Genomic DNA, 27,133 nt, shown 5'->3' on the forward strand with positions numbered 1-27,133 from the left:
ACAGGGGTTTCTGTGCCTCGAAGAACAAGCCACAGCATCAGAGAATGCAAATGCAGAGCCGGGTGCAGCTGGCTGAGGGAGGGGAGGGGTTTCAGACTGGCAACCCACTGTCCCACTGTTGTGACAACATCTAATTTACATATTCAATGTGTTTTTATTATTCAATCAACCGCACAAATTGCAATAGATCCAGTCTGCTCAGAAGGACCTCTGCTCAGGACTTTATTCCACCGCCCTGACAGCACTATCACACACACAACATCACTCTGAATTGAGCTCCACACTATTACTGTAAGCACTAATTCACTCAGCCATGATCACTATTTCACTGCAACATGTTTCTACCCCGATAAACACTGTAAAACTTCTATCTCTAGCACTACTACCCAGACTAAATGTGCATGGCAGCCATGATGCCAATTTACAATGCTGCCATGGACTAATGCGACTCCTTATACCCAGGAACATGACTTCATGCTACCATACTGACAGAAACTGCAAACTACTGACCAGAACGCTCCTATTTTCATCTAGTCCCTGGGACAATAATTCCAACTGTTGCCCAGAACACAACTTAATACTGTAATCCGGATTATCACCACCCTAAAAACAGCACCAAGCTGCTATACCTTGATCAATTAAAAATAATACTTCCCTGAACTCTGTTGGGCAGCAGAGTGGTGCAGTGAGTAGCACTGTTGCCTCACAGCAAGATAGTGGCGGGTTGGAATCAGGGCCTGGGCTTCTCTGCGTGGACTGGTGTTTGCATGTTTTGCCCATGTCTGCCTGGGTTTCCTCCCGCTATCCAAAGACATGCAGGCAGAGGCTAATTGGAGACTCTAAATTGTTCATAGGTAAGAGTGTGTGAGTGAATGGTGTGTGTACCCTGCGATAGCCTGGCAACCTGAACAGGGTCCATTTCTGCCTCTTGCCTCTCATCCAATGCACGCTGGGTCAGTCCCATGACCCTGACCAGGAATAAGCGGGTATACTGTAGATAATAAATTAATACTTTTTCCAACTTCAAATGATTATCAGCAAAACCACTGTCTCCAGTTACCTTGAACTTTACTACACTGCTACCACGTCTGGAACAGGCCATAAGTCTGTTTCTCTTTTGAGGAAGTGCATTAAATGAAATGGCAGTTTGGGGGGAAGTTTCAAAAGCTGCAGGTGTGGAGACAGGGGACAGCACAGAGACTGAGACTGAGGAGGAAACTGTTTTCACACATGGCTATTTTGGAACAACCGAAAGAGTCGGATCGTTCAGGGATTTACTCGAAAGTTAAATATGTGACTTCTTTTACATAGAGTGCTCATACCATGTCACTGCTGCTGCAGTATTCAGCATGTACATCTGTGTATGGCCATTCTCAGGCATATGCAAAGGTTAACTTCAATTCATCATTTCAGTAAAACAAATGCATGAAATATATTTCATAAATTCAAACTGAGGACACAAAACCAACTTTATTGCATTTTGTGATTTTCTATTGGACATGTATGCAATGCAGAAGTTTCTGCGTTCTTACTGTCACATCATTACATCAGATGCAGAAAGATGTGGAAAATATTGCAGTATTAAAAAGGTTCTGGATATTTGTGTCAAAGTAACTAGGATGCAGAGGACAAATTACCCCATGGGGTTCAATAAAAGTATATCTTAAATATCTTAAATCTTAGTTTATTTCAATTTGAAAGGTTGATGATTTTCCTATTCAGGAGGATATAGAATTTCTATATATTTCTCAGGATCATAGCCATCATAATCATCATAAAATCATTATAAAACTTTATAGGCAAGCTAAGTGAGTGGAATTTGGGAACGTGTATTAATACAATAATTCAAATAATGCAATAATACAAATTTTATAAGAGCCAACAGGACTCAAACTGCTGTCAAGGTATATTCTTAATCAGCTAAATAAATTAATTAAAATGAAATCAATAAATTCACAAAGCTGAAACCCTTAGTTCATGGTTTTCAAACGGAATATTATTTATGTTATTAAAATTATTATGCTAATTATGATAAAATGGGTAAAGCCATATGGCAGATTTATGAATTTCAGCAAGCTGTGTCATGTAGCTAAATAAATGATGTATAAAATAAAACCCATTTCCATTTTTCATGACTGGATATTTATTTATCCTTTTATTCATTATATTTCATGCATTTTACACAAATACCACATGTTAGCTGAGAGTGACACGCAATATGATGAGAGTGTTCAGGTTTGACTGTGAAGCCTTAGCTCTGCTAAACTCTGATATGCAGCTTTCACTCTGAGTCTGGTTAAATATACAGAGCACACCTCCCTCTGCAGCCCTGTACACTGCACTCAGGCCAGCTCTACATGGCAAAAACAGCATTTCAGACACTGGGAGATTCTCTTTAGAACACTTCTCTTTAATCTTTTGCTTATGAAAATATTCACTAACTTGAGAGATATGATGTGAAATACATGCCATTTCATATGGAAAGACACTGGCTTATTTATTGTAAGAGGTGAAATCTCAAAACCAATAACACCAACTAAAACCTTTCCTTCTAGGACTAAACTGCAGCCAATTATGTGCTGCACTGTGGGTCTGATGTCCACAGAAAACACTGGTATAAACAGGATTTATACAGACATTTCACTAATTAGGTAATGAAAGAAATCTGAACATAGACACTGTGGAGTAATGGAAAAAACAGAGATATTCAGCTCAAGAAAACATGACACAATCTTCTATACGACACATTTTTGACATGTAACTATCAATACATTCAAAAAATAAGCTTTCACCCCATCTCCCATGTGTAGCACATCACTTCTTCATCTGTAAGGAGAGAGGGAGAGAGAGAGAGAGAGATACAAATTTAAAATAGGTTCTTAATCTCTTCTAAAATCTGTTTTCATATCCACAACAGGGACAAAAATATCACCAATCACCATTTAGCCACCACAACACACCACAGTAACGTAAAACATTCTTCCAAAAAACTGGAATAACTACTATGGTGAAATTATCCCCTCTTTGACTAGAACTATCCATCCTATAATATAATATAATATAATATAATATAATATAATATAATATAATATAATATAATATAATATAATATAATAACCCCATTACTGCTAGAATAATAATCTCAAAATAACTGAACCAGAATTATTTCTTTAAAACAATTGTTATCACATGTTAGCAAAGCACAAAATCCTGTATTTATACAGTATATCTATCATGTATAACAACACAATCTCCCCTATTTAATTAGAATAACCAACCCAACAAGCGTGATCGTATTTGTTCTCTGGCCTATAGTAGATAAAATGGAAGCACTGGAGAGATAGAGAAGGTCGTGCCTTTGCAGGCAAGTGTGAAACAGTACAGCTGCACTACCTTGATCAAACTGAGGAGGGTGCTGTAGATGAGAGTGCAGAGGAAGAGGGTGATGAAGGAGGAGGTGGTGGACCACAAACTGCCAAGCTCATCTTCTTCCTCACCTTCATCATTACAATTCAGAGCTGATACTGTTTCTGGAAAAGACAAAGTGGGGGAGAGAAAGTGTGTGTTTGTGTATGTGGAGGAGGGGATAGAGACTGTAACACCACACATTCTGTCCAAACTTTTTTGCAGCCTTGCACATATATCTGCTTTTTACACACTCTAAGCACCCAGGCCAGGTCCCCATAAACATGCTTCATGCTCTATAGCAGGTCTGACCTACTTTGGTCCAGAAATATGTCTATACATTTTGTCAAATATACTTATCATATATATATAAATATACTTATTTTCTTATCAGCCTCATGCACAGTGCACTACTTGATGTAAAAGAAATACCAAATCTCTCCTGGGCAAGACACACCTTCTGTTCTGATAGAAACCGAGACACTTTACATCAGCCTGACAGAGACAGGAGACATAGAGCAGAATGTGCAAGCGCGCTTAAAATGATGACAAATAAAGTACCTTAAGAGCCCAAACTAGTTCATATTGATCCCATTATTTGATAATTCTGTACTCTCAACTATTTTAATTGTAATTAGGCATATTGTGTGATATTTTATGACTTATTGTATCACTTGAAAAGGCTAAATAACTATTATTAAATTTAATGTTCAATCAAAATATTTTGAAATTCTGCCACATGCACTGGTGTGGTTTTGCTGTGCATGTGAAATGAATTAGAAAAATTTAAAATAAACATTGATGGCAGTATGTCAATTATATTGACTTGAGCTGCTACAATATTTACGCAAATGTTCATTCTTTTAAATTAAATATAATGAGGTGTGACTTCATTTGTAATGAGTTAGAATATGATTGGAGATTTGTGGCAGAGACATAACAGCATATTTTCCAGAAGATTACCTGCCCTGCATGAGAACCTCCCATTGTCAAGACAAGGGTGAACAAGACCAGTATTACACTGAGATGAGTTTGTGTTGCTTATTGGTAGTTTAGCTTGATGACGTCCCTTGGGTGAATAGTACAATCTTGTAAAGCTAAACCAAAGACAGGATCCAGTGATAATCTATTTTCTTGTAACATGCAGTCCAGATAGCACCTGTCATAGGCAGGTTCTTATGCAGATATCAGGAGTCCATGGTCCTGATTCTTAAAGGAGGAATGTCCAACAATACTCAAATGCACTAATATTTATTTATATTTTCACACCCTTCCTGAAAGATGCTTTACTATGAGCACACAATGACCAAGACAGTGACTACAAGAACATCTACAGCAGCAAACAACAAGAGCAAACAAATTGCACATGACAGCACAGTACAAAAGGTCATACACGTCTTTACATAACAAGAAACAGTGACAGCACACAAATACAATTATTTAAACTATTTGCAAATATCATATTTTGTTACTGTTCTATTTTTGTCAATTACTGTCCTGAACTGTGTCATGTTTTTTATGTTTTGTGTAATTGCTGCACATGCAACAGCTAACGGGGATACAAGCAAAACAAACAAACAAAATGAATAAACAGACCAAGAGAAGCTACCACACATGACAGGAAACATCAGGTAATGGAGGGTGTCAGTTACCCCAGGTGAACAAGAACCACACATATCCACCACCTGGCAATCCTACAGACAATAGTGACCAATCACATCAGGGTACAAAATGGTGCTAAACACTGATGTCCCAGCACTTTGTTATGCTGTGTATACAGGGCTGTAGCACCACTGTAATTACTGAACATTAGACTGTGTGCATGAGGCCAGTGTGAAGTCGTTGTGGTTTTTTTTCACCGAGAGCATTCTATGTGTGGAGATTTAGTCGCATTCAATGGAATTACCAGTTGATCTGGACACAGATGTTGTGATAGGGGCTTCTCCATTGGCCACAGAAATATGCTTCACATTGCAGGTGACTATGGATGGGGACTTCCACTTCGCTGTCGAGACATTGAACAAACTTGTGACAGAGAAGGTGCCAGTTTTGCTCTCCACAGGCTCACTGGTGATGCCCTCTTCATAGGGTCCATTACCCACTGTCCACATGACGAACACGTCCCAGGGAGAGAAGCCTGCCACTACACAGACCAGGGAGACAAACTCACTGTCTTCTTCTTTTGAGGGTGTGTATATAGCCACCTTGGGAACTTTTGACCCTGTAAAACACAGTTACAAAACCAATATTAACACTGAACGTTCACAATGGAAACAACCTGATCACATTCTCTGTCTGTAGCATATTTTATAGGGAACTTATTATACTCTGTATTTAATCCCATATTATTTTAAACAATAACAGTACTGAACAGTGTCATTTGAAAAAAATGAAAGTGACATCGTTTGCCACAGGTGTTCCAGGTTGTTTTATCTTGTGTGAAACATACCGCTGGTGTTCCGGCTGAAAGATTTTGTGATGGTCGGCTTATTGCTGATCTGTTGGACAGAGCACTGAACATTTTGCTCGGTGAACCAGCGTTCCTGTCCCAGAGTCAGAGTGCTGGTCTTCCTGTACACATGTCCGTCCTGTGTGATCTGACTCTCGTTGCTCGAGGTGTCTGTTCCACTCGGTGTCCAGGTAATGCTGGCTCCCTGCACTGCTGCCCTCTCTTCCCCAGTGATAACGCAGTCCAGCACAGCCTGGTTATTTTCAAACAATTCCCTCATCTTTGGGGGATTCAGGGTCACCTCCAGACAGGGTGTCTGGTCTGTTTCATTGGCAGGAAAAGAGAGCTGCTGTCAATGTTTGCAGGGCACTCTGATCTTATGGGAAAACAGCAAGCTAAGGCTGGCTCAGTTATTATCCATATCAAACTCTATGCTCTCTGAATACAGAATCATAAAATCCAGAAAATCACTGCAATATTAAAATCTGCGTACTGGATAAGGTATATTCCAAATGCTAAAACTTTCTTGTATGCCTCTAATTTAACCAGGCTTTTTATCGCGTCAAAAAAATAATTTTCTATTAAATTAAATGTGTTCTTTTATCTGGGTATGCAGCATGATTTAAAATTCAATAAACATATTCCTTCTGTCAGAAATACGCCTTAATTATCATTTAATTAAGCATAGCATACAGTAGGGCAGTAGAAGGACACCTTTCACATTGTGAATTTAGCTCAAAATTAAAAGATCGAATATGTCATACCTGGTTTCTTGAAACTCACTTCCATCTTCTCATTCAGTGACGAATCATTCACGGAGCAACTGTAGGACTCCCGCTCTTCCGCTTTTACACTGACAAGACTGATGCTTGCGTAGGACCCACTGATCTGCACTGCTCGGTACTGAGTGGACGTAGTCCCGGCCATTCCGCAGGTGCTCCGGAAGGTCACGCTCGCATCAGGCGAAAAGCCCCTGGCGATGCAGGCCAGGGTCAGGTGATTGGATCCTTTAGGCCCGCATGCCATTAGAGGGAAGAGGGAGGGTGGTGTGTTTGCTGAAAAGCAAAATATTTTTTTTATTTTTTTTATTTTGGCCTATGGGATCGACTAAAATCAATCTCCTCTGTGAACAGTTTAAAACTTATGCTGTGTGTATCCTAACCTAGCCTACTATTGGCCTTATTGTGACAGAAGTCGTTAGCAGCGTCGTAGTTTACATAAATAAGTCAACGTATATAACCTAATATTTGTACACTGTTGAGATTTGTATTTACTTTAATAGGCCAATATTTTTGGAGTGCACTTGCTTTGCTTAAATTGTAACTTGTTAAAATAAGTTCTCTGCAAGAACAAAAACTAAATGAAGCGTTTCTTTTTTAAAGCCACGTTGTGTGTCGCGTTGAGTTCATTTTAAACTATTTCGCTAATCAGCTTAATCTAATGATACCCTTTCGGCGTTGATTTCAGTTAAGAACAGCTGTGTGACACCAGACAAAATGATAAAACACGAAATGAAGTGAAAATGAAATGTAACCTTATTATCCAGAAACTACAATTTTACCGAGTATGATGCAGTTTTAAAATTTGTTCAAGGGGACATATTAACAAGGAGATTATTGTACAAAAGTAGCATAAAATAATTCGTTAATAGGCCCGTTAGACTACTGTAGTCAATGTCTACTTTAAAAAGTATGTTCTGGGCGACATTTCGCGCAAACGTTCCTAGTAGCGGTATGTTGGACAAAACAATTACATAATAAAATTGTAATGGTAAAATGTTAGATTGAAGAGCTATAAATTGAATTATCAATGTTAAAAAAGGCGTATTTAATCCAGCCAGTTAAAGGCTCAGGCTTGCATGAACTGTTAAAATGCACTTTCCCATTATATGCTACAAGGCGCATTGGTTGTCCCATTTTTTCGTTTAATCTTTATTTAAGACTCGTTTTAAAAAGAGGTCCATAGCAGGTAAAATAGACATTTCTTGACGTCTTCTTGGATAATGTAAATAAGACCCTTCAGTCTGAAATGATGACGATGGACATGATCATGTCGTATTTCAACTTTTTTATCTACTGCGCGGCGTTAAAAAATTGCATCCACTATAGTTTACCATTGTCTTGTAGCCAAAGTGTTGATTTCCACGCAGTTCGGGAACGTAACCGTAAACAACAACTGCAACGTATCGGTGTATCAAATATAGTAGGCAAAGTAATCGAAAGCATGAATTAATGACCTAAGTAGGCAACGATTTGTCTTCATAAAAAATAAAGTGAAAAGTGAAAATGTTCTGGTTTAGAATCGGTTATAAAAAATATTTTAAAGAGCTGTCTTGTGTTCCATATCCATCAGAACTAGCTACTTCAGTTCGAATGCCCAGTAGCTAGAAAACCGTTCTGTTGAGGTGGTCTGTCTAGCGCAGCGAACCTGGTTTAGCAACCGGAACGCTGCTGTAAGTTGGACATTTCGTATACGGTGATGTTTTGTCCAATGGTTTCTCTGTGTTCTTGAAATGGTTTCTTAAATATAAACAGCTAATATTATTAGGGCGTTCATGAATAATTCAAAGCTATCAATTACATACATACATACATACATACATACATACATACATACATACATACATACATACATACATACATACATACATACATACATACATGCATACATACATACATACATACATCTGTACAGCTCGAAATTATGCCGCACAAAATTCAGCTACATTTTATAGGAACTACATGCTGTGTCCCTTTTGCAGCTTTTGGTACATTAAACCCAGCTCTGTTTTTTTTTTTTTTTTCCGTGTCCATAGTCTGTTTTCGACTAAAGAAAACCTATAGTATATTTGCTGAACAAATATATTTGTTGAACCCGAAAAGCTGCAGACTTACCTGGTCGTCCCAGTCGTCAGTAACGCGAAGGTATATATGCATCTCTGGGCTCGACAATATTTCTCCTCATATTTACACTTACATTTACATTAAAATGAAACAAACCTTTTGCAAAGAAAATTACTGTTGCAAATATGTCAATTCTCCTTTCCATGGATTGTACTGACTAAAGGAAATATACTGGCATATATAATATTCTTCGCTGCTGTCCTAATATGTCTTTCCACAAAAATGGCTCAAAATGCATTGTATTATATTTGAAATGTATGCTTCATAAATAACTTTCTGAACGGTATAAGGCACCAAATAAATTTCTCATAAATGCTAATGCACTTTTATTTTTAATGCTGTCCTTTTTCTGAAGTCAGAAAACAGATGGGATGGAATCATTTTGTTTAGTTAACTTAAAAATGAAACCCACTGTAGTAAAACAAACACATTTAGTCTACCAGCACCTCAGGAATATTTCACTAAATACACACAGATAAATTATTGCATCAGAACTTTCTTTTGGAACTCAGGAGGAACAGAGAACCATGGTCTTGTAATTCTCACATATAAACACAATGTAAAATCAAAGTATTAAAGGTTCAGTAACCCGACCATGGCTGAAGGTTTTAGTTCTAAATTTAAAAAGAAAGAAATACGTAAAATTCAGTGTAGAGAATTAAAAAGGACTTACAAACGGTGACTTGAGTGCCTTTACCCCAGTAGTCAAAGTAGTCACAGTGCTGTATTTCATGGAACTGACTGCACAAAAACCTGTCCTTTCTCAGGATTGCTTCAAATGTGCATTTTGAACCATCTGTAGAACTACAAACTCTGTCAAACTCCTCAACAGTGTAAAATCCAATATGACGCATCATTTTTTATATCAATGATTAAATTGGTATGGATATAATGACTAACACAGTCATAATTATCGCACTGTGTCTTGTTGAGTATCAGTGCAGGTATCCAGTACAATTGTATTCCAGATCTTGTTCATTTATGTGATAATGAAGATATTCATGGTATAATTCGCCTGTATGATGTGCAACACACAGGAACACACTGCAGTGATGTTTGTGCTGGTTCTTCATCTTTAGTTTAACATAAATAACACACTTTCTGAGAGATGAGGTTTTTGTACAGCGTTTAACCACAGTGCCACCCCAGTATACACAGTGATCTACACCACAACAAAAACCTCCTGCCCTTTCACAGAGCACCTCTTCTGTATTTATCTGCAGTGTCAGCTGATTACCAGCATAAACTATAATAATTCATATTTACTTTGAAAACAGAATGTCATTTGCAATCATAGTATATTTTGAAACGACAAAGTTTAGACTTTACTAAACAATTTTACAGATATTTTTACAGGGACATGGTTGTTTTAAATATTTCACAGACACTACAGATTCAAAAACATTGTGTAAATTATAGTAGTTGTTCCTAATGAATACTTAATCATTGTCTTTCAAAAATATAGTTTTAAAATGTTAATTAAATATGAATTTACCCAAACATGCATTGAAAAATTATGATTAATCAGCATTGTTGTGGGTTCACATAATTACTCCAAAATGAATCTAACTAATTTAGTAAAGGGCGTTGTGAATTTATATTGAATCATTTTAATTATTGCTATTCAAAATATTTCTTTAAGTCTTATTATTAAACATGAAAATCATGCATTACCTACACATTCAGTAATCAATGCCCATGACTTTCAACTTTAACCCATTTCTGAAATTTGTTTTCTGTTCATTTAAACATCCATCCCTTATTTTAGAACCAATTCCTGGAAAAAATACTACAGCAAATTAAATCTATATGATAAGAGACATTGATACAGATTTTCTTACCTTAATAATTATTATATAGATGAGAGAATTTGTATAAAAATAGAGTTATTCTCTACCCTTGTCAAACTGAAATGTTATAGAACATAAAAGGAGTAAAAACAGACTGAGAGTTCAAACACAGGAGAGGTTCATTACTCAATTAAAGCAGTACATACTGGAATCAAGCTGCCTGACCTACAGCCCTCAGGGAAATCAACTGACTGCATTTATTATGTGTGATGCGTTCCACAATAAAACACACATTCCAGCAAACTGAAGTATACTTTAAGCATGTTGAACTATCCACCACCAAGCTTGTTTTCTTCATTGTGTGAGTCCTCTGTAGATATCATAGGTAGCATGTCAGTTAAATAAGAAATGCTTAGTACATTTGCATATTTTGCAGAAGAGCAGTGTCAGGGTTCTGTGTCTTCCCCCTGTGTTTCCCTGTTGGGCCGCCAGATGGCGGCACCTCGGGTTTGTGTTCTGTTAATTGTTTTATAGGTTCTCGTTATCCCATTATTAGTTGCGTTTTTGTCTCGTGTTCCCCTCCCTCTCTGTGGCTTGATTGCTCATTGTGCCCTCCTGTGTCTCATCTGCGTGGCTCCTATTTAAGTCTCCCTCTCCCTCACTCAGGCGCTGGATCCTTTTGTTTCTGTACCAGTTTGTGGTTTGTTTTCCGTTTTGCTGCCTGCCTGCCTGCCTGCCTGCCTGCCTGCCTGCCTGCCTGCCTGCCTGCCTGCCTGCCTGCCTGCCTGCCTGCCTGCCTGCCTGCCTGCCTGCCTGCCTGCCTGCCTGCCTGCCTGCCTGCCTGCCTGCCTGCCACCGGTTTTTGGTTCTGTTACCTGCTTGCCCGTATGCCTGTTTGTGCTTTTTGCCTACCTGTTTCTTGTTGCTTGTTGCCTGCTCTGTTCTGTGTTTTTGTATTTTTGTTTTCCCGCATTTTCGGAGTTTTTCCCTTTGTTTGTTAGTACCGCCCTGCGAGGCCCTTTGTTCCGTTTTCCCTCATTAAAGTCTTGTGTTCCCCATTTTTGGAGTTTCGGCTTTTTGGCACTCTGCGCTTGGGTCCATTCCCGCCTCTCGCCTGGCAAGCAGTGCATAAAAAGGACTTTACTGTAAAGAATGGGGCCTCAATATTATACGAATTTCTATGGCAAATAAGGAACATTTATTTATAGTATTTATAAGGTAAAGAATGATTGAAATTTCTGGCATGCAAGCATGATTTCTGAGTTCAGGGACTGCCCCAGCCCTCTCCCGCCTCTGATTTTAACCCAGGCCTTGACACAACCAGGAGCTCTAGATGCCTCACCTCACCTCACCCCTCTGAACTGCATAATATTATACTTCCCTTCATTTGTACTTTCTACTATATCAGCTGGTTTAATACCTCAGCTGTACCCTGCTCAGCCCATTTGATTACTTGCTGTGATCCCCTGTTACTTTTTCTGTTACACATTTTCTATCTCTGCTTTACACCGGGCGGGCCAGCAGGGGGTGGGCTCTCTCTCTATAGCCGGGTTCCTCCTGAGATTGCTTCCCATCTGGGAGGTTTTTCTTGCTGTTATTTGAGTGTTTCTCTTCCCACCTGGTAGTTTTTTAAATATTTTTTACCTCACTTGCTTTTTGTGTGTTTAGGCCTGGTTTTTGCCCAGTTTTCCTGCTGTTGTCTTTGTGACAGTTCTCTCTAAAAAAGCACTATTTGCAAATAAAGTAGATTTAATTTTATTTTGCAGATTTTTTTTCATTTATTGAGAATCCATACACCACTTTATGAAAATAGTTTTAAATGAATTGACATATCCATAGATGATAATGGTGGAGTAGTTCAAAAGTGATAACTGCGTTTCACTTCCATGCTCTCCTGTAGTACTGTGTGGACTATTGGGTGTAACAGTGTGACTGGCTTCCGAGGAGAGAACCTGCTTCAGCTGCAGTGCTGATGTGCAGGTGTGGGGACACAGAGGTAGGTCTAAAGGCACATTACCTGTGTGCATTACCAACTTTGGAGATCACTGTATGCATGCACACTTCTCATAGTACTGTACAAGCACCCTCCATATTAAAGCATACAAGGCTCCTGTTTTAGTTATACAGAGCACAGAATGGTTTTGAGATGTATCAGCTTTGAAATTCATGGCTCATGGAGATATTAACGGGATATGTTATTTATGTTGTAGAACTAAACTTGAAACTCCATTATCTTTATATTAACCATGGACCTTATTTTACGCATAAATCAAAATTTGTATGGGAAAAGTATTGGAAATCTGCTGAGGGAAACCATGGCTCAAATATGCAAACTCACTTCTGGGTTTTAGGACCACAAACTGTAACACATAGGAGAATATATTAACAGCTTTTGTGTTACAAACCCACTGATGCTAATTACATGTCCTGGGAAAGTTTCAAACTTCCCACAATTCCACAGGACACACCCTTTGCACAGAGGTCACAGTGTCCCCTCTGTGGGCCAAAGACAGGCTGCTGGCTGATGTGTATGAAGCAGATTTCCAGCGCTGCTGTAACATCCCTCATGTGCTTCTAGGAGACCTTCACTGAGTTGGGGGGAAGCAGGTGACCAGCCCCAGCAGGAGCTTTGTTCAGGACCTTTAGTGTGTGACTGACAGATTCAGAATCTGCAGGGTTTTAACTGCTGGTTCAGACACTGGCCTGGATTCAATAAACATTTGTGCTTAACTTTGACTCGTGAGCAGCAGCGCTTACTGGCCTCATATTCACCATTACATATTTATAAAATTAGACATTAAATAAATTATTTTTGATATCAACTTTTATATGTCCTTTCTTTCATCAGCACATAGAGGGAAACATTCAATTCAATCAACATTTGGGGTTCAATCAACATTTGTCTTTCTTTTCAATTTAAATGCCAGCGTTTGATTATTCTTCACATACTGTAATGTGTTTGGTAAGTTACATGTGGGTGATGCTGAATGCATGCAGGTAGAGTGTGTGTGTTCAGTGGTGACACTCAGTATGATGTGTTTTTGTACAGCTCTAGCGTTGCTTTGCTGCACTGTGGGTGTCGGGCACAGTAATGCACAGCTGTGTCTCCAGTCTGCAGGCTGCTCCCCTGCAAAGTCACTGTGCTACTGGAGGTGTCTACAGAGATGCTGAACTTGCTTTTCAGTGAGTCTTTGAAATGATATTGGGGGGTTCCCGCCCAATATCGGCCAATCCACTCCAGAGCTTTCCCTGCAGGCTGTCGGATCCAGTGTGTACCATAGCTGCTATCAGTCAGGGAATACCCTGAGACTTTACAGGAGATGGTCAGAGACTGTCCTGGTTTTACAACCATAGACCCTGACTGGGTGAGTTCAACACAGTGACCGTCTGTGAAAGACAACAATATTGCAAATAAAAAATTCATGATGCAAAACAGAATAATTAATAACCTTTTTTGTGAAAGCCACTCAGAAGAACAACACAACTGCATTGGAAATGTTTGACTGCAATATCAGCATCTTTACTTACATGGTAAAGTTCCCAGCAACACTGCTAATGCTATAAGAGCTCCCATTGTCACACACATCTCCCTCTCTGTCTTACAGGTGATGCTGCTGTGTTGGGGGAGAAATCTCAGTGGCTTTTATAGGAAATACTGCAGACTGAATTTGTTTAAATCTCAGGGGGTTGGCAGAAGGGTAAAATCAAACAAAACTAGAAGAGTTCACTCAGTAGAGTGCAGATCTCCACCAGGAGTGTTAGGTTTGCTGATGCAACAATAGAGGCTACACAATCAATGCAACCAGACAAAGACAACATTACAAGTTTTTACCATGTACGACTGAAAATCCCGAAAACGCCGATTCAGTGAAGTAACGCTAAAGGTGGTGACATTTTAGCTAATTTCACTCCTTTCAGCCACGATGTGTTAGACAGAGCTAACGTTGACGTTATAGTCTGGCACTTTTGTTTCAAATGCGGACAGGAACAATCATTCTGGCCAGGAACAATTCCAAAAGACCAGTGATGTAAAATATCCATTTCAATGTGAAAAGGCCAACAAAATAATTGCCACAGATTCAAACATTAATATACCCCGTTAGTTGGCGGATTATTTTGTTGGCATTTTAATGTTGAAAATGCCATTTTACATCGCTTGTCTTTCATTTCAAACGAAAGCAGTTTTTGATCACTTGCGGCCCCTACCGGCCGGTTAGGAGGAGTGAGGAGTTAGCACTCAATGTATTTAAATGGACAATTATGGAAATGAATTCAAATAAAATACTTGTCATTGACCGATCTGCAAAATATTCGAGAATTCAGGTCCTTGGCCTGCTGTTAGCATGCACAACAAGTATTAGGCTGATCGGCCCAGTAGTATGCGAGATCTGCGTACACACACACACACACCCACCCACACACACACACCCACCCACCCACACCCACCCCGCGCACCCCGCACGACCAAACACATAATCCCCTCCAGGCTCTCGCCTGGCAGAGGTAATAAATTCAGAGGGTCAAAATATTAATTAGGGGGAACTCTGCTGCCTCCTGGTGGAAAATTAAAAACAGCAGTCTGCTTCCACCAGCATGACTTGATCATTTAGATCTGTAACAGTAATTTTAGATGCATTATATTGTTTCTGAAATAAGGCTCATGAAGTTACCATACGGATTTATACACACAGGAATATTTCCATTTAGATCACAAGAAATAAATGGAAGTTAACAAAAATACTTGCTTATTTGTCCTATTTGGGGTAAATTATCATGGTTTAAAAAGTAAAGCCAAATGGAAATAAGAAAACATTTATGTGTAGATTTGGATTTCCACAAAAAGAAAACAGGCAACCTCAGTAAATTTGTTTATATTTTAGTTTTCTCATTGAATGTATAATGACATGATTTTGATTGGCAGGTCCTCTTTTCTTCCACTAGAGACTGCTCTTCTCCTAAAGGTACCCACATCAATAACACGTATGCATAAACCCATAACCAAATGGGTCACAGTTATATTTATGTATAAGCAATTCAGGTCGTTATGAATCATAAACAACACCACCGGGGTGGTCATCACTGCATGTTAATTAATTAAATCATAACTGAAACTGTTAATGAAAGAACATTTAAGCTTTTGTTTAACCAATATTGCATTACAATTTGTTCAGCACAAAAAGCTTATAGTTGCTGATGTAGAAATGTGTACAAAATAAACCAAAATTGATTAAAATTTATTTAAAGGTTTTTGAAAAAAAAGTATTATTTAAATCAGCCAGTGAATCCAGTTCTATATGGTTGCTCTGTGTGATAAAGGGGAAGAGGTTTTTGTGCGGCTCTCCCCTCACTCTCTCTCACTGTGGGTCTCGGGCACAGTAATACACTGCAGTGTCTTCAGCTGTCAGGCTGTTCATCTGTAAATACAGCTGGTTCTTGCTGTTGTCTCCGGAGATGGTGAATCTTCCTTTAACAGACGTGGCATAATATGTGCTGCCACCACTGATGCGGGCCACCCACTCCAGCCCCTTCCCAGGAGCCTGTCTGATCCAGTGCATCCAGTAGCTGCTGAATGTGAACCCAAAAGCTGTACAGGTCAGTGTGTGGGATTCTCCAGGCTTTTTAACTGCTGGTTCAGACTCAGTCAGTGTCTGACTTTTAACACCTGTGAAATTAAGAAAGACTTAGAACTCACTATTGACAACCTCACAAATCAACATTTAAGTAAGAACTAAAAGAATAAGTTATTTAAACCTACTGGTAAAGATTACGGTAATCAGAAACAGACTGGTTATAATACTCATGGTGAAAGACTTCTACAGTTGATATGCTAGCCCTTCAGTCAGTCTCCAACAACAGTTCCTCCTCCCTCAGTGCAGAGAGGTAAATGTAGAAGGAAGAGCTCAGAGTTTGCATGAACTCCTCCTCACTGGGTGGGCAGATCACACACTGTTTAAATAGAGCAGACAGAGCTGTAGATGGGGTGCAGATCATATAGCAGTTTTAAGTATTATTCATCATTACAGCCATGTGTCTCTCTTCCATGGCTGATTATTGCATTATTATTCATAATGAATGCAGGGAGTTTCCTGGCAGGTGAGGGTGGGAGAGTGGAGTCAGGAGCTCCCCAGTACTCAGTACATCACCAGTCAGTCTAACGCCTGGTCCACACCGCTTACCTCGCCTGTGTGTGACGGCTACCTCGCCGAACTGCAGCGGCTCGCATGCATGTGTGTGTCCATAACGCCAGCATTGCTGCTGCGGCGCTGCTACTGCCAGCCCTATCTTTCTACATTGAGTTTGCCCTTGATAATGGCCACCAATAAGAGAATGTTTGATTTCATTTCATTATAAATTTAATTTATATTTAGTTTAGACAGAAAAGGGTTAAGAAGCGTGTGCTCAATTATATAAAAAAAATAATAATAAGAAGAATAAAAATAAATAAATAAAAAATATACAGCAATCCCTCTTCACATTTTTTCATGTCTGTGACATATTCAGATATATCCTAGTCATTGAAACTATAGTGAAACGTGTCAGTTATGCAATGTTGCTGGTATGATGTCAATATGACTATCACCAGCTCTTTTCACTGTCTATTTTAGCTGAGAACCGCGCACCTCACTCGTGAGAAATAGGCTCCATGCTGAAACTCCAGATGACGCGCCGCAGCAGCGAGGCTCGAGCCGCGCCTCAGACGCGCGTCTCACGCAGGCTGTGTGGCTGCTCTAACCTGCTAACATGGGCGCCGAAATGAAAAGCAAGGGGTTCTGCGACCATCACGCACAGGCGAGGTAAGAGGTGTGGACCGAGCCTAATGAGAGTGTCCCACCCAGAGAGACAGCATCTGACCACACTACAGAAAGCAGCTTGATATCCACTGTTAAATGCTGGACCCTGTATTTGTAATACTAGTCTTATTTAACCAATATTTTCATATTATGAGCAGTGCTGGGTGGCATGGTGGTGCAGTGGGTAGCACCGTCGCCTTACAGCATGGAGGTTATGGATTCGATTCTCAGCTTAGGCCTTTCTGTGTGGAGTTTGCATGTTCTCCCTGTGTCCATGTGGGTTTCCTCCCACAGTCCAAAGTCATGCAGGTAGTCCGATTGGACACTCTAAATTGCCCATAGGTATGAGTGTATGAGTGAATGGTGTGTGTGTGTGCCCTGCGATAGATTGGCGACCTGTCCTGGGGGTATTCCTGCCTCTTGCCCAATGCATGCTGGGATAGGCTCCAGCACCCCGTGACCCTGCTCAGGATAATGGATGGGATGATCAGTGCTGCTGCCCCCTTCTGGAGGAGAATGTTAAAAAGCAGACTGCTTCCACCAATGCATAGAGTGTACATAGGAACGGGTGAGGATTGGAGTCTAGGAGGGTCCAAGCAGTGAAGCCTGGGAAGTAATGGCAATTCACTTGCCGAATTGAATTCAATGTAGAAAACTAAGGTAAACTAATCTCTTCAGTCTTCATACATTTCATTATTTTTGAAAACAATGGTTAGTAAATCCAGAAAAATGTTTTATTACATATTGCCTTTTTTAAAAATCTGCTCTACGTATGAAATGTAATGATCATTAATGGAGTTTCAAAATATCATCTGGAAAATTTTTATTTTGCCTTCAAAAGTCTGATATTCCTCATTCACTTTAATGGGAGCGCCAGTGTTTTGCACTCAACATGTGCAGTACAGGCTTACTTCTGGGGCTTCACAAGATTAGGTTAGCTGAAGGCGTGCTTGTCTGTCTAGTTAAATATGCATGTCTGTGCACCAACATTGCAACCCAGCTTATGCAAATTAGGATGATTATGTGTTTAAGAAATTTCAGTGGAATTAATGATTATGGTATTACCATTTATATAATGAGAATAATAAAGGACTAATTGAAAGTTTGTGTTGTTTATTGCCATAACTTTGAAGTGTATATGTATTATGTTCAAGAGTTTTGATTCAGGAGCTTGTTTTGTAAATCATATATCCCATAAAATATTACGAAGAAAACATGCTCCTACATCTATATCCCCATTGTGTAATCATGCCAAAGATTTGCAATCTTTGTGTTTTACAAACTTTCACTTGTTACTCAAGCCTTATGGTGCAAATCCAGGAGAATAACAATAACAGAAAATGTCTTTAGGCCACAAAGCACAGCCAGTCACACACTGCCTGCTAAATCATCTGTGGAGGGTTTTTGTACAGAAGGGCCTTAAACTCTTTCACTGTGTCTCTCGGGCACAGTAATACACAGCTGTGTCTGAGGACTGGAGACCGGTGATGTCTAAGTAAGCAATGCTGTTGGATGAATCTCCTGTAACTTTGAAACGATCGTCAGAAGAACCGCGGTAATATCCAACCCATTGCAGCCCTTTGTTTGGAGCCTGTCGAACCCAGTGCACATTGTAGCTGCTGAGTGAGAATCCAGTAATTTTGCAGGAGATCCTCACAGAATCTCCAGGCTTCTTCATCTGTGGAGCAGACTCTGTCAGTGTGATGTCACAATGAGCATCTGCAGAAGGGGACAAAAACACAGTTTTACAACAGATCTATAGCCAGTGCTGTAGCACCACTCAATCAAGTGTTGTGAGACAGGAGAAAAGAGGGAATGAAATCAGCTGCGTCCTTACATTTAAACGCAAACAGCAAAGCTATGATGAATACTAAGGCCTCCATTTTATTTCATTTACAGCAACAAAAGACAAGACGTGAACAGTGCTGCTCGTCACTGAATATGTTCTGTAATTTCTGTGTTTTAAAGAACATGGGGCTTATGAGATTTACATAACTGCCTCTCATGGGAATTCCTATTTACATAAAGTGTACAGTGTGTATATAAACGCTTAGTTGGTCTGAATGTTCCACAAATATTACTTATTGAATGTTTAATTACAAAAAATGTTCCTTTCCTGTGCAAATATTAGCAGTATTGTAACATGCATGCATTTAAAATTCTAATGAAACACATCTAAATCAAGCTTTGATAGCTATTTTCCTTTCATTAAAATGCTTTAACTCTCCAGATGCTGTTCAAATCTCAAAACATTCCAGCAGATGTGTAAGAATGTTACTTAATGCCACACAATAATGTGAAAGAATTATTTTTATTTGATTGCTCATAAATGAATGTTTCTTATAAAATTGTTGGAAATCTAGTAAAATTTGGAAATGGACACTTTAAGACAGAAAAGATATTTGAATTTCATGACATTTCAACCAAAATATAAAAATTGCAAGGCTGTGTGGCAGTAGGCAGAAGCCAAAGCCAGAATAATTATTATTGTTATTTTAATTTATTTTTGGGTGGGGCGTTCCTCTGGTTTTACACAGTTGGTCAGAAACAGAAACTCACAGGATGCAGCTGCCAGGGCCTTCTGCAGAGATGCAGGGAACATGGTTTGTGTTGCAGATGAGCTGCAGTGAGCTGCTCTTCTCACCTCTCCAGGGCTTAGAGGCTGTGCTCATATTTAAACAGAAAAGGGGGCGGAGCTGGTTTTGAGTAGAACTGCAGTGTGAGATGCTTCCTCTCTGTTATACCAATGATGCTCACGTTGTAAATGATTTTTATAGGAAATACTGTGGACTGAATCCACAATGAGGTGCATTTGTGCATCTTTGTGTTTCTCTGGGTACTAATATCCTGTGATCCCAGTATATTGTTGTCTACAGATATTCTCTAGATATACCAAGAACAGGAAGGTTTGTATCTGGACCTTTTAGTTGAGTACAGTGATGATCTGCTCATGTGCATGTACATAAATTGTACTGAGGAGCAGATTTTCTTTACATCAGTGGCAATAACAAACGACATGCCTCTAAAATTTTGTATTTTGTGTATAATAAAATAAAGTTTTCATAAAGCAAGAAAAGATCACCTTTTGGATGTTCAAAATGGATTCGTGACATATTCATTCACGGCTTCATAATAGGAACAGTAAATGAGAATTATAAATTTACATACAGGCCATTGATGCAGCTGTGTTTTTAGTCAAACAATCTAGGAAAAGCATTTTCAAAACTACAATGCATACTCTCCAGCTGGGAATTTAAACTATAACTTTTGAGTTACAAACACAGGTCCTAAACCATTATGGGATGTACATTTTATTGGCACACTGCAGCACAAATTGAGGAAAATATTTTAATTCATATTCTGAACACATGGTGTTCCAGCTTCACAGAGCTCTTAAATGTTTGTGTTCTGCCACTACACTCATCAGGGTGGGTTTTTGTACAGGTCTGCTGTGGCTTTACTGCACTGTGTGTTTCGGGCACAGTAATACACAGCTGTGTCTCCAGTCTGCAGGCTGCTCCCCTGCAAAGTCACTGTGCTGCTGGAGGTGTCTCTGGTGATGGTGAACTTGCTCTTTAGTGAATCTTTAAAAGCAGTGCCCCCGCTATAGCATATATATCCAACCCACTCCAGAGCTTTCCCTGCAGGCTGCCGGATCCAGAAAGTACAGTAGCTGCTATCAGTCAGGGAATACCCAGAGACTTTACAGGAGATGGTCAGAGACTGCCCTGGTGTTAAAACCATGGATCCTGGCTGTGTGAGTTCAACACAGTGACCATATGTGGAGACAGAAAAAATATGTATACTTGGACTCATAAATACATCTGTAAGTAATATAATAATTGAAACAAGCAAGAAGCACTAACAAAAAGCTAATTTAATCTCATTCGAAAGTAGCACTTTAGGAAACACTGAAGAATATTTCTAATTGTTCAATAAAAATATGAATACTGCACGTTCACTTACAAGATAAAGTTCCCAGCAACACTGATAATGCTATAAGAACTCCCATTGTCACACACAGATCTCCCTCTCTGTCTTACCGGTGATGCTCCTGTGCTGGGAGGAGAAGTCTCAGTGGCATTTATAGGACATACTGTGCACTGAATTAGTTTAAATCTCTGGGGATTGGAGGAAGGAGAAAAACAATAAATTCAGTGTCAGTATATCCTTCATGTAGCGCACTGCTGCCCCCTCCTGGAGGATAATTAAAAACAGCAGACTGCTTCCACCAGCATTGCTCCAGAATTTAAGATCAGTCAAAATGCTAATGGGTTCATTTCAAATTAATATTCAAGACCTTATGATTTGAACATCTGCGCAATGTAAAACATTCCAACTGTATATCTCAATATATTTGTTTATATAGTGTTTTTTATTAATGAATTACAGTTATGACAAGAACACGTAGCATTGTATTTGGAACTGCTGTTTGCGTAAACTAATTTATAATGCTAATGGGATGGACTAAGCAATGTACTAATTTACATGAAGAGAAATGGTACTAAACTGTACTCTATACAAAATCTGTACTCTTACTGTATTCTTTTACCTCAATGATAATAAGTAACTTTACACGTCTATAAAATTTAGCAATAAGGTACAAACGGAACACAACAACTTAATACAATTTAATGTAAAATGCAGTCACAAATTACACAGGAAATGACATTAAAGCTATGAAATCAGTCACAGTCTTTGTATTCTCAGGGTTTTAGTGATAATTTAGCTCACAAGATGAGGAGACTGAAGGCTGAAGAACTTGGTATTCATTAAGCTACTAAAGATTAAACAAATATCACAGCTCTTTGGCTGTTATTAGTTAGGAGTAAATACAAATATAGTGTGTTGCACATAGAAACGTTAGATTGGACCTGTTGAGGAACGTCTCTCATGTAACAACATCATACACTGTTCCAGTGCTTTCTTGAACTGTTTATCACTGTGCTGTTAATTTCTTTAAACCAGAGAAGAATGTGCATTATCGATAGAGTAAATGTTCAGTTCAAAACAAAATATTAAATGAAATGTACATTATATATCGAAATAAATAATGTCTCTCCCTTACAGAAACAAAAATAGCAAGTTGACTTTCAATATTCAGACTCTCTGTACTTTGCCATAGGGGCAATAAAAACATGAATTCCCTGAAGTCTGCTGTGGTGACAGTTTCATGTAGAGAGTTATTGTCAGGGCTCAGGCTTGACTTCTCTCACTGTGGGTCTCTGGCACAGTAATACACAGCAGAGTCTTCAGCTGTCAGCCTGTTCATCTGCAGGTACAGTTTACTGTTGGAGTCATCTCTGGATATAATGAATCTTCCCTCAGCTGATTTGGAATAGTAGATGGGTGTACTATATGTGCTTATGTAGGCAACCCACTCCAGTCCCTTCCCAGGAGCCTGTCTGATCCAGCTCATCCTGTAGTCACTGAATGTGAACCCAGAGGCTGTACAGGTCAGTTTGTGGGATTCTCCAGGTTTTTTAACTGCTGGTTCTGACTCAGTCAGTGTCTGACATTTAACACCTGTAAAATGAAAAAAAAGTCTTAGAACACACAATCTCACAAATACAATTTTAGTAAATATTAAATGTATGACAGATTCAAACCTACTTTTTAAGAACACTGTAATCAGAAGCAGGCTGGTTATAACAGTCATGGCGAAAGTCGTTGACTTCGGTCTGTGATGAAAATCCTACAGTCAATCTCCTTCAACAGCCTCTCCTCCCTCAGTGCAGAGAGGTAAATGTAGAAGGAAGAGCTCAGAGTTTGCATGAACTCCTCCTCACTGGGTGGGTAGATCACACACTGTTTAAATAGAGCAGACAGAGCTGTAGATTGGGTGCAGATCATGTAGCAGTTATAAGTATTATACATCATTACAGCCGTGTGTCTCTCTTCCATGGCTGATTGTTGCATTATTATTCATAGTGAATGCAGGGAGTTTCCTGGCAGGTGAGGGTGGGAGAGTGGATTCAGGAGCTCTCCAGTACACAGTACATCACCGATCAGTTTAGTGAGAGTGTCCAAGACAGGGAGTTTACAATCACACAATATAGAAAGCATCCTGATATTCAGTGTTAAATTCTTGACCCAGTATTTGTAATACATGTCTTGTGCCAATATTTTGATATGATGATGCTCCCTCCTGAAGGAGAATAAGAATTAGCAGGCTGCTTCACCACCATTGCAGCTGAATTTTCTGTAAATTAAAAAGCAGTTTCTTTTATAGTTCTTCACTTTTGTACAGCCAATTTTTTTCACATTCCCTGATATGGTGAAGCACTACTGCTCATTATTATGACTCAGGAAAATACAAAACTTCCCACAATTCCACAGGACATACTCTTTGCACAGAGGTCACAGTGTCCCATCTGTGGGCCAAAGACAGGCTGCTGGCTGATGTGTATGAAGCAGATTTCCGGCGCTGCTGTAACATCCCTCATGTGCTTCTAGATGGCCTTCACTGAGGTGGGGGGGGGCAGCAGGTGACCAGCCCCAGCAGGAGCTTTGCTCAGGGCCTTTAGTGTGTGACTGACAGATTCAGAATCTGCAGGGTTTTAACTGCTGGTTCAGACACAGGCCTTTATTCAATAAACAACTGTGCTTAACTTTGACTCGTGAGCAGCAGCGCTCACTGGCCTCATATTCACCATTACATATCTATAAAATTAGACGTTAAATAAATTATTTTTGATATCAACTTTTATATGTCCTTTCTTTCATCAGCACATAGAGGGAAACATTCAATTCAATCAACATTTGCCTTTCTTTTCAATTTAAATGCCAGCGTTTGTTTATTCTTCACATACTGTAATGTGTTTGGTAAGTTACATGTGGGTGATGCTGAATGCATGCAGGTAGAGTGTGTGTGTTCAGTGGTGACACTCAGTGTGATGTGTTTTTGTACAGCCCTAGCGTTGCTTTGCTGCACTGTGTGTATTGGGCACAGTAATACACGGTGTTACTGGACGTGTCTATAGAGAAGGTGAACTTGTGCTTTAGTGAATCTTTATAAGCAGTGCTTCCACCCGTCCATATAGTTCCAATCCACTCCAGTGCTTCCCCTTCAGGCTGTCGAATCCAGGCTATGCCATAGCCGCTATCAGTCAGGGACTTTACAGGAGACAGATACTGGCTGTCCTGGTTTTACAAGTATAGAGCCTGGCTGTTTGAGTTCAACACAGTGACCATCTGTGGAGACAGAAAAGATATTGGAACAAACATCAAAAGTAATACAATTATGAAAACAAAACTAATTTTTCTTTGAATTGAAAATATGAATACAGCATGTACAGTATACTTACAAAATAAAGTTCCCAGTAACACTGCAAAAGCTATAATTGCTCCCATTGTGACACACAGATCTCCCTCTCTTTCTAACAGGTGATGCTCTTGTGTTGGGAGGAGTATTCTCAGTGGCTTTTATAGTTAATTCTGTGGACTGAATTTGTTTAAATCTTGGAGGAAGGAGAAAAACAAGATAAATTCAGACAGGATATCCATTATGAGGAGCACTGCTGCCCCCTCCTGGAGGAGAATTTAAAACAGCAGGCCTCTTTCACCGGCATCACTCTGGAATTTACACCAGTAACAATGCTAAAGGATTAAATTCAGAATAAATGTTCACATTGTTATGATTTGAATATTTGTACAATTTGATGCATTCATATGGATTGTAAAAAAATTCACTTGAGAGCTGTCTTGTCTTATTTTCAGTACATTATGCTTGTTATGCAAGTAATCACAGGAAAAACAAATGTACATCACAGATTTTTGTGTATGTTTGTGCTTCCAGGAGAAATAATATCAAGTATATATAAATATCTCAGTATATGTGTAGTATTTAGATATTCTATAGATAAACCAGTAGATAAACCACCCATGAACAATATGTCAGTCACCTTGAGTAAAACAATTTGATTCTTCTTTTGTCTTCCCCCAAAATATGGTGTGGATCAGTCTATCTGTGTTTTGATATTTGTATGAGTAAAATGACTGTGAATATTGAGGTAAGGTTGATAAAGTCAGAAAGAAAAACAATAAAATCTTAAACTGGGAGTAACAGAATGGCGTATATATTCCAACCTGCCAATGATCCTAGATAATTTCACTGAGAATATCACTCTGTCACTTGGATCTGCTGATTTTTTTTATCTCCAACATCTGTAAAATCGGTTCTTTCCTTCCTGCATATGCTGCCCAGCTCATTATTCAGGCCCTTATGGTGTCCTTAATGGATGGTGCTGCTCTCTGCTTGGGTCTCCCTGCAGGTACCATCAGGCCCCTCCTGCTCATTCAGAATGCTGCTGCTGCTGCATTTACCATCAGCCAAAATACACAAGCGCCACATCTCTCCCCTACTCCCCTCTCTGGCTATAGAACACACTTCAGACTGTAAAGTACAGCACTCTACACGTCCAGCTGCATACAGGCAACAGGCCACCACTGCTGAATCCAGTCATCTGCACTAGTCACCCCCTCCTCCTGTTCACCTGTGTGAGCTGATGCCCCAGACCAAACTGGGCCCATGCAGGCACCACTGAAGAAGACTGTGGTCAAAGTGCATTGTGTGCACCTGTCTGCGGGTAAATGCCCTGTCATTGTGTTCAGTGTTTGTTTCATTACATTCCACAACATTACACAAGTCAGTCTAATGAGAGTGTCCAAGACAGACAGCATCTGACCACACTACAGAAAGCAGCTGAAAATCCACTGTTAAACGCTGGACCCTGTATTTGTAACACTAGTCTTATTTAACCAATATTTTCATATTATGAGCAGTGCTGGGCGGCACGGTGGGGCAGTGGGTAGCACCGTCACCTTACAGCAAGAAGGTTATGGGTTTGAATCTCGGCTTAGGCCTTTCTGTGTGGAGTTTGCATGTTCTCCCTGTGTCCATGTGGGTTTCCTCCAGGTACTCCAGTTTCCTCCCACAGTCCAAAGATATGCAGGTTGGCTGATTGGAGACTCTAAATTGCCCATAGGTATGAGTGTGTGAGTGAATGGTGTGTGTGTGTGCGCCCTGTGATAGATTGGCAGCCTGTCCTGGGTGTATTCCTGCCTCTTGCCCATTGCATGCTGGGTAGGCACCAGCCAGCACCCCCGTGACCCTGCTCAGGATAAGTGGGTATAGATAATGGATGGGATGATCAGTGCTGCTGTCCCCTTCAGGAGCAGAATGTTAAAAAGCAGACTGCTTCCACCAATGCATAGAGTGTACATAGGAACAGGTGAGGGTTGGAGTCTAGGAGGGTCCAAGCAGTGAAGCCTAAGAAGTAATGCCAATTCACTTGCCGAATTGAATTCAATGTAGAAAACTAAGATGATTTAACAACCAAAGGTAATCTCTTCAGTCAATCTCTTGTGATCATACATTTCATTATATTTGAAAAGAATGGTTAGTAAATCCAGAAAAATGTTTTATTACATATTGCATTTAAAAAGAAATCTGCTTTACATATGAAATGCAATGATCATTAATGGAGTTTCAAAATATCATCTGGAAAGTTTTATTTTGCCTTCAAAAGTCTGATATTCCTCATTCACTTCAATGGGAGCCCCAGTATTTTGCAATCAACATGTGCAGTACTGGCTTACTTCTGGGGCTTCACAAGATGAGGTTAGCTGAAGGTGTGCTTGCCTGTCTAGTTAAATATGCATGTCTGTGCACTAACATTGCAACCCAGTTTATGCAAATTAGGATGATTGTGTGTTTAAGAAATCTCAGTGGAATGAATGATTATGTTATTACCATTTATAAAATGAAAATAATAAAGGACAAATTAAAAGTTT

The 27,133-nt window shown here is 39.5% G+C and overlaps 2 protein-coding genes, 1 long non-coding RNA gene and 2 gene segments (V, D, J or C); 2 read left to right on the top strand and 3 right to left on the bottom strand.

Moving 5' to 3' along the window:
* The window catches only part of LOC118220446 (titin-like), a 435,810-nt gene that overhangs the window by 82,882 nt on the left and 325,795 nt on the right, over positions 1–27,133 (top strand). The window contains exon 3 of one of the 6 annotated variants that reach the window (XM_035404311.1): positions 3,544–3,551. The exons of the other annotated variants lie outside the window; for them this stretch is intronic. Within the exon in view, the coding sequence (XP_035260202.1) occupies positions 3,544–3,551 (8 nt within the window). The remainder of the gene's footprint in view (positions 1–3,543; positions 3,552–27,133) is intronic. 6 annotated transcript variants of the gene reach the window in all.
* The window catches only part of LOC118220452 (immunoglobulin gamma-1 heavy chain-like), a 147,741-nt gene continuing 122,733 nt past the window's right edge, over positions 2,126–27,133 (bottom strand). Inside the window, exons 1-9 of one of the 2 annotated variants that reach the window (XM_035404329.1) lie at positions 14,076–14,149; positions 13,627–13,934; positions 9,899–9,905; positions 9,431–9,475; positions 6,619–6,909; positions 5,855–6,175; positions 5,312–5,626; positions 3,394–3,530; positions 2,126–2,826 (exon numbers count right to left, since the gene is read on the bottom strand). In XM_035404329.1, coding sequence (XP_035260220.1) covers positions 2,815–2,826; positions 3,394–3,530; positions 5,312–5,626; positions 5,855–6,175; positions 6,619–6,909; positions 9,431–9,475; positions 9,899–9,905; positions 13,627–13,934; positions 14,076–14,133 — 1,494 coding nt within the window. In that variant the 5' untranslated portion in view covers positions 14,134–14,149 and the 3' untranslated portion in view covers positions 2,126–2,814. Of the gene's footprint in view, positions 2,827–3,393; positions 3,531–5,311; positions 5,627–5,854; positions 6,176–6,618; positions 6,910–9,430; positions 9,476–9,898; positions 9,906–13,626; positions 13,935–14,075; positions 14,150–27,133 lie in introns of those variants that run through there. The other variant, XM_035404330.1, reaches the window with a different exon arrangement.
* On the top strand, positions 11,343–13,305 carry LOC118220526. The gene is made up of 3 exons (XR_004763966.1): positions 11,343–11,432; positions 12,448–12,543; positions 13,126–13,305. It is a non-coding gene; the product is annotated as an uncharacterized LOC118220526 (long non-coding RNA).
* Positions 18,753–19,294, bottom strand: LOC118220510. The segment is given in 2 exon segments: positions 18,753–19,057; positions 19,176–19,294. Coding segments are annotated over 2 exon segments (336 nt in total).
* LOC118220499 lies at positions 22,475–23,057 on the bottom strand. The segment is given in 2 exon segments: positions 22,475–22,864; positions 22,952–23,057. Coding segments are annotated over 2 exon segments (360 nt in total).

Source organism: Anguilla anguilla, chromosome 2, assembly GCF_013347855.1.
Source record: "Anguilla anguilla isolate fAngAng1 chromosome 2, fAngAng1.pri, whole genome shotgun sequence".
Classification (NCBI taxonomy): Eukaryota; Metazoa; Chordata; class Actinopteri; order Anguilliformes; family Anguillidae; genus Anguilla; species Anguilla anguilla.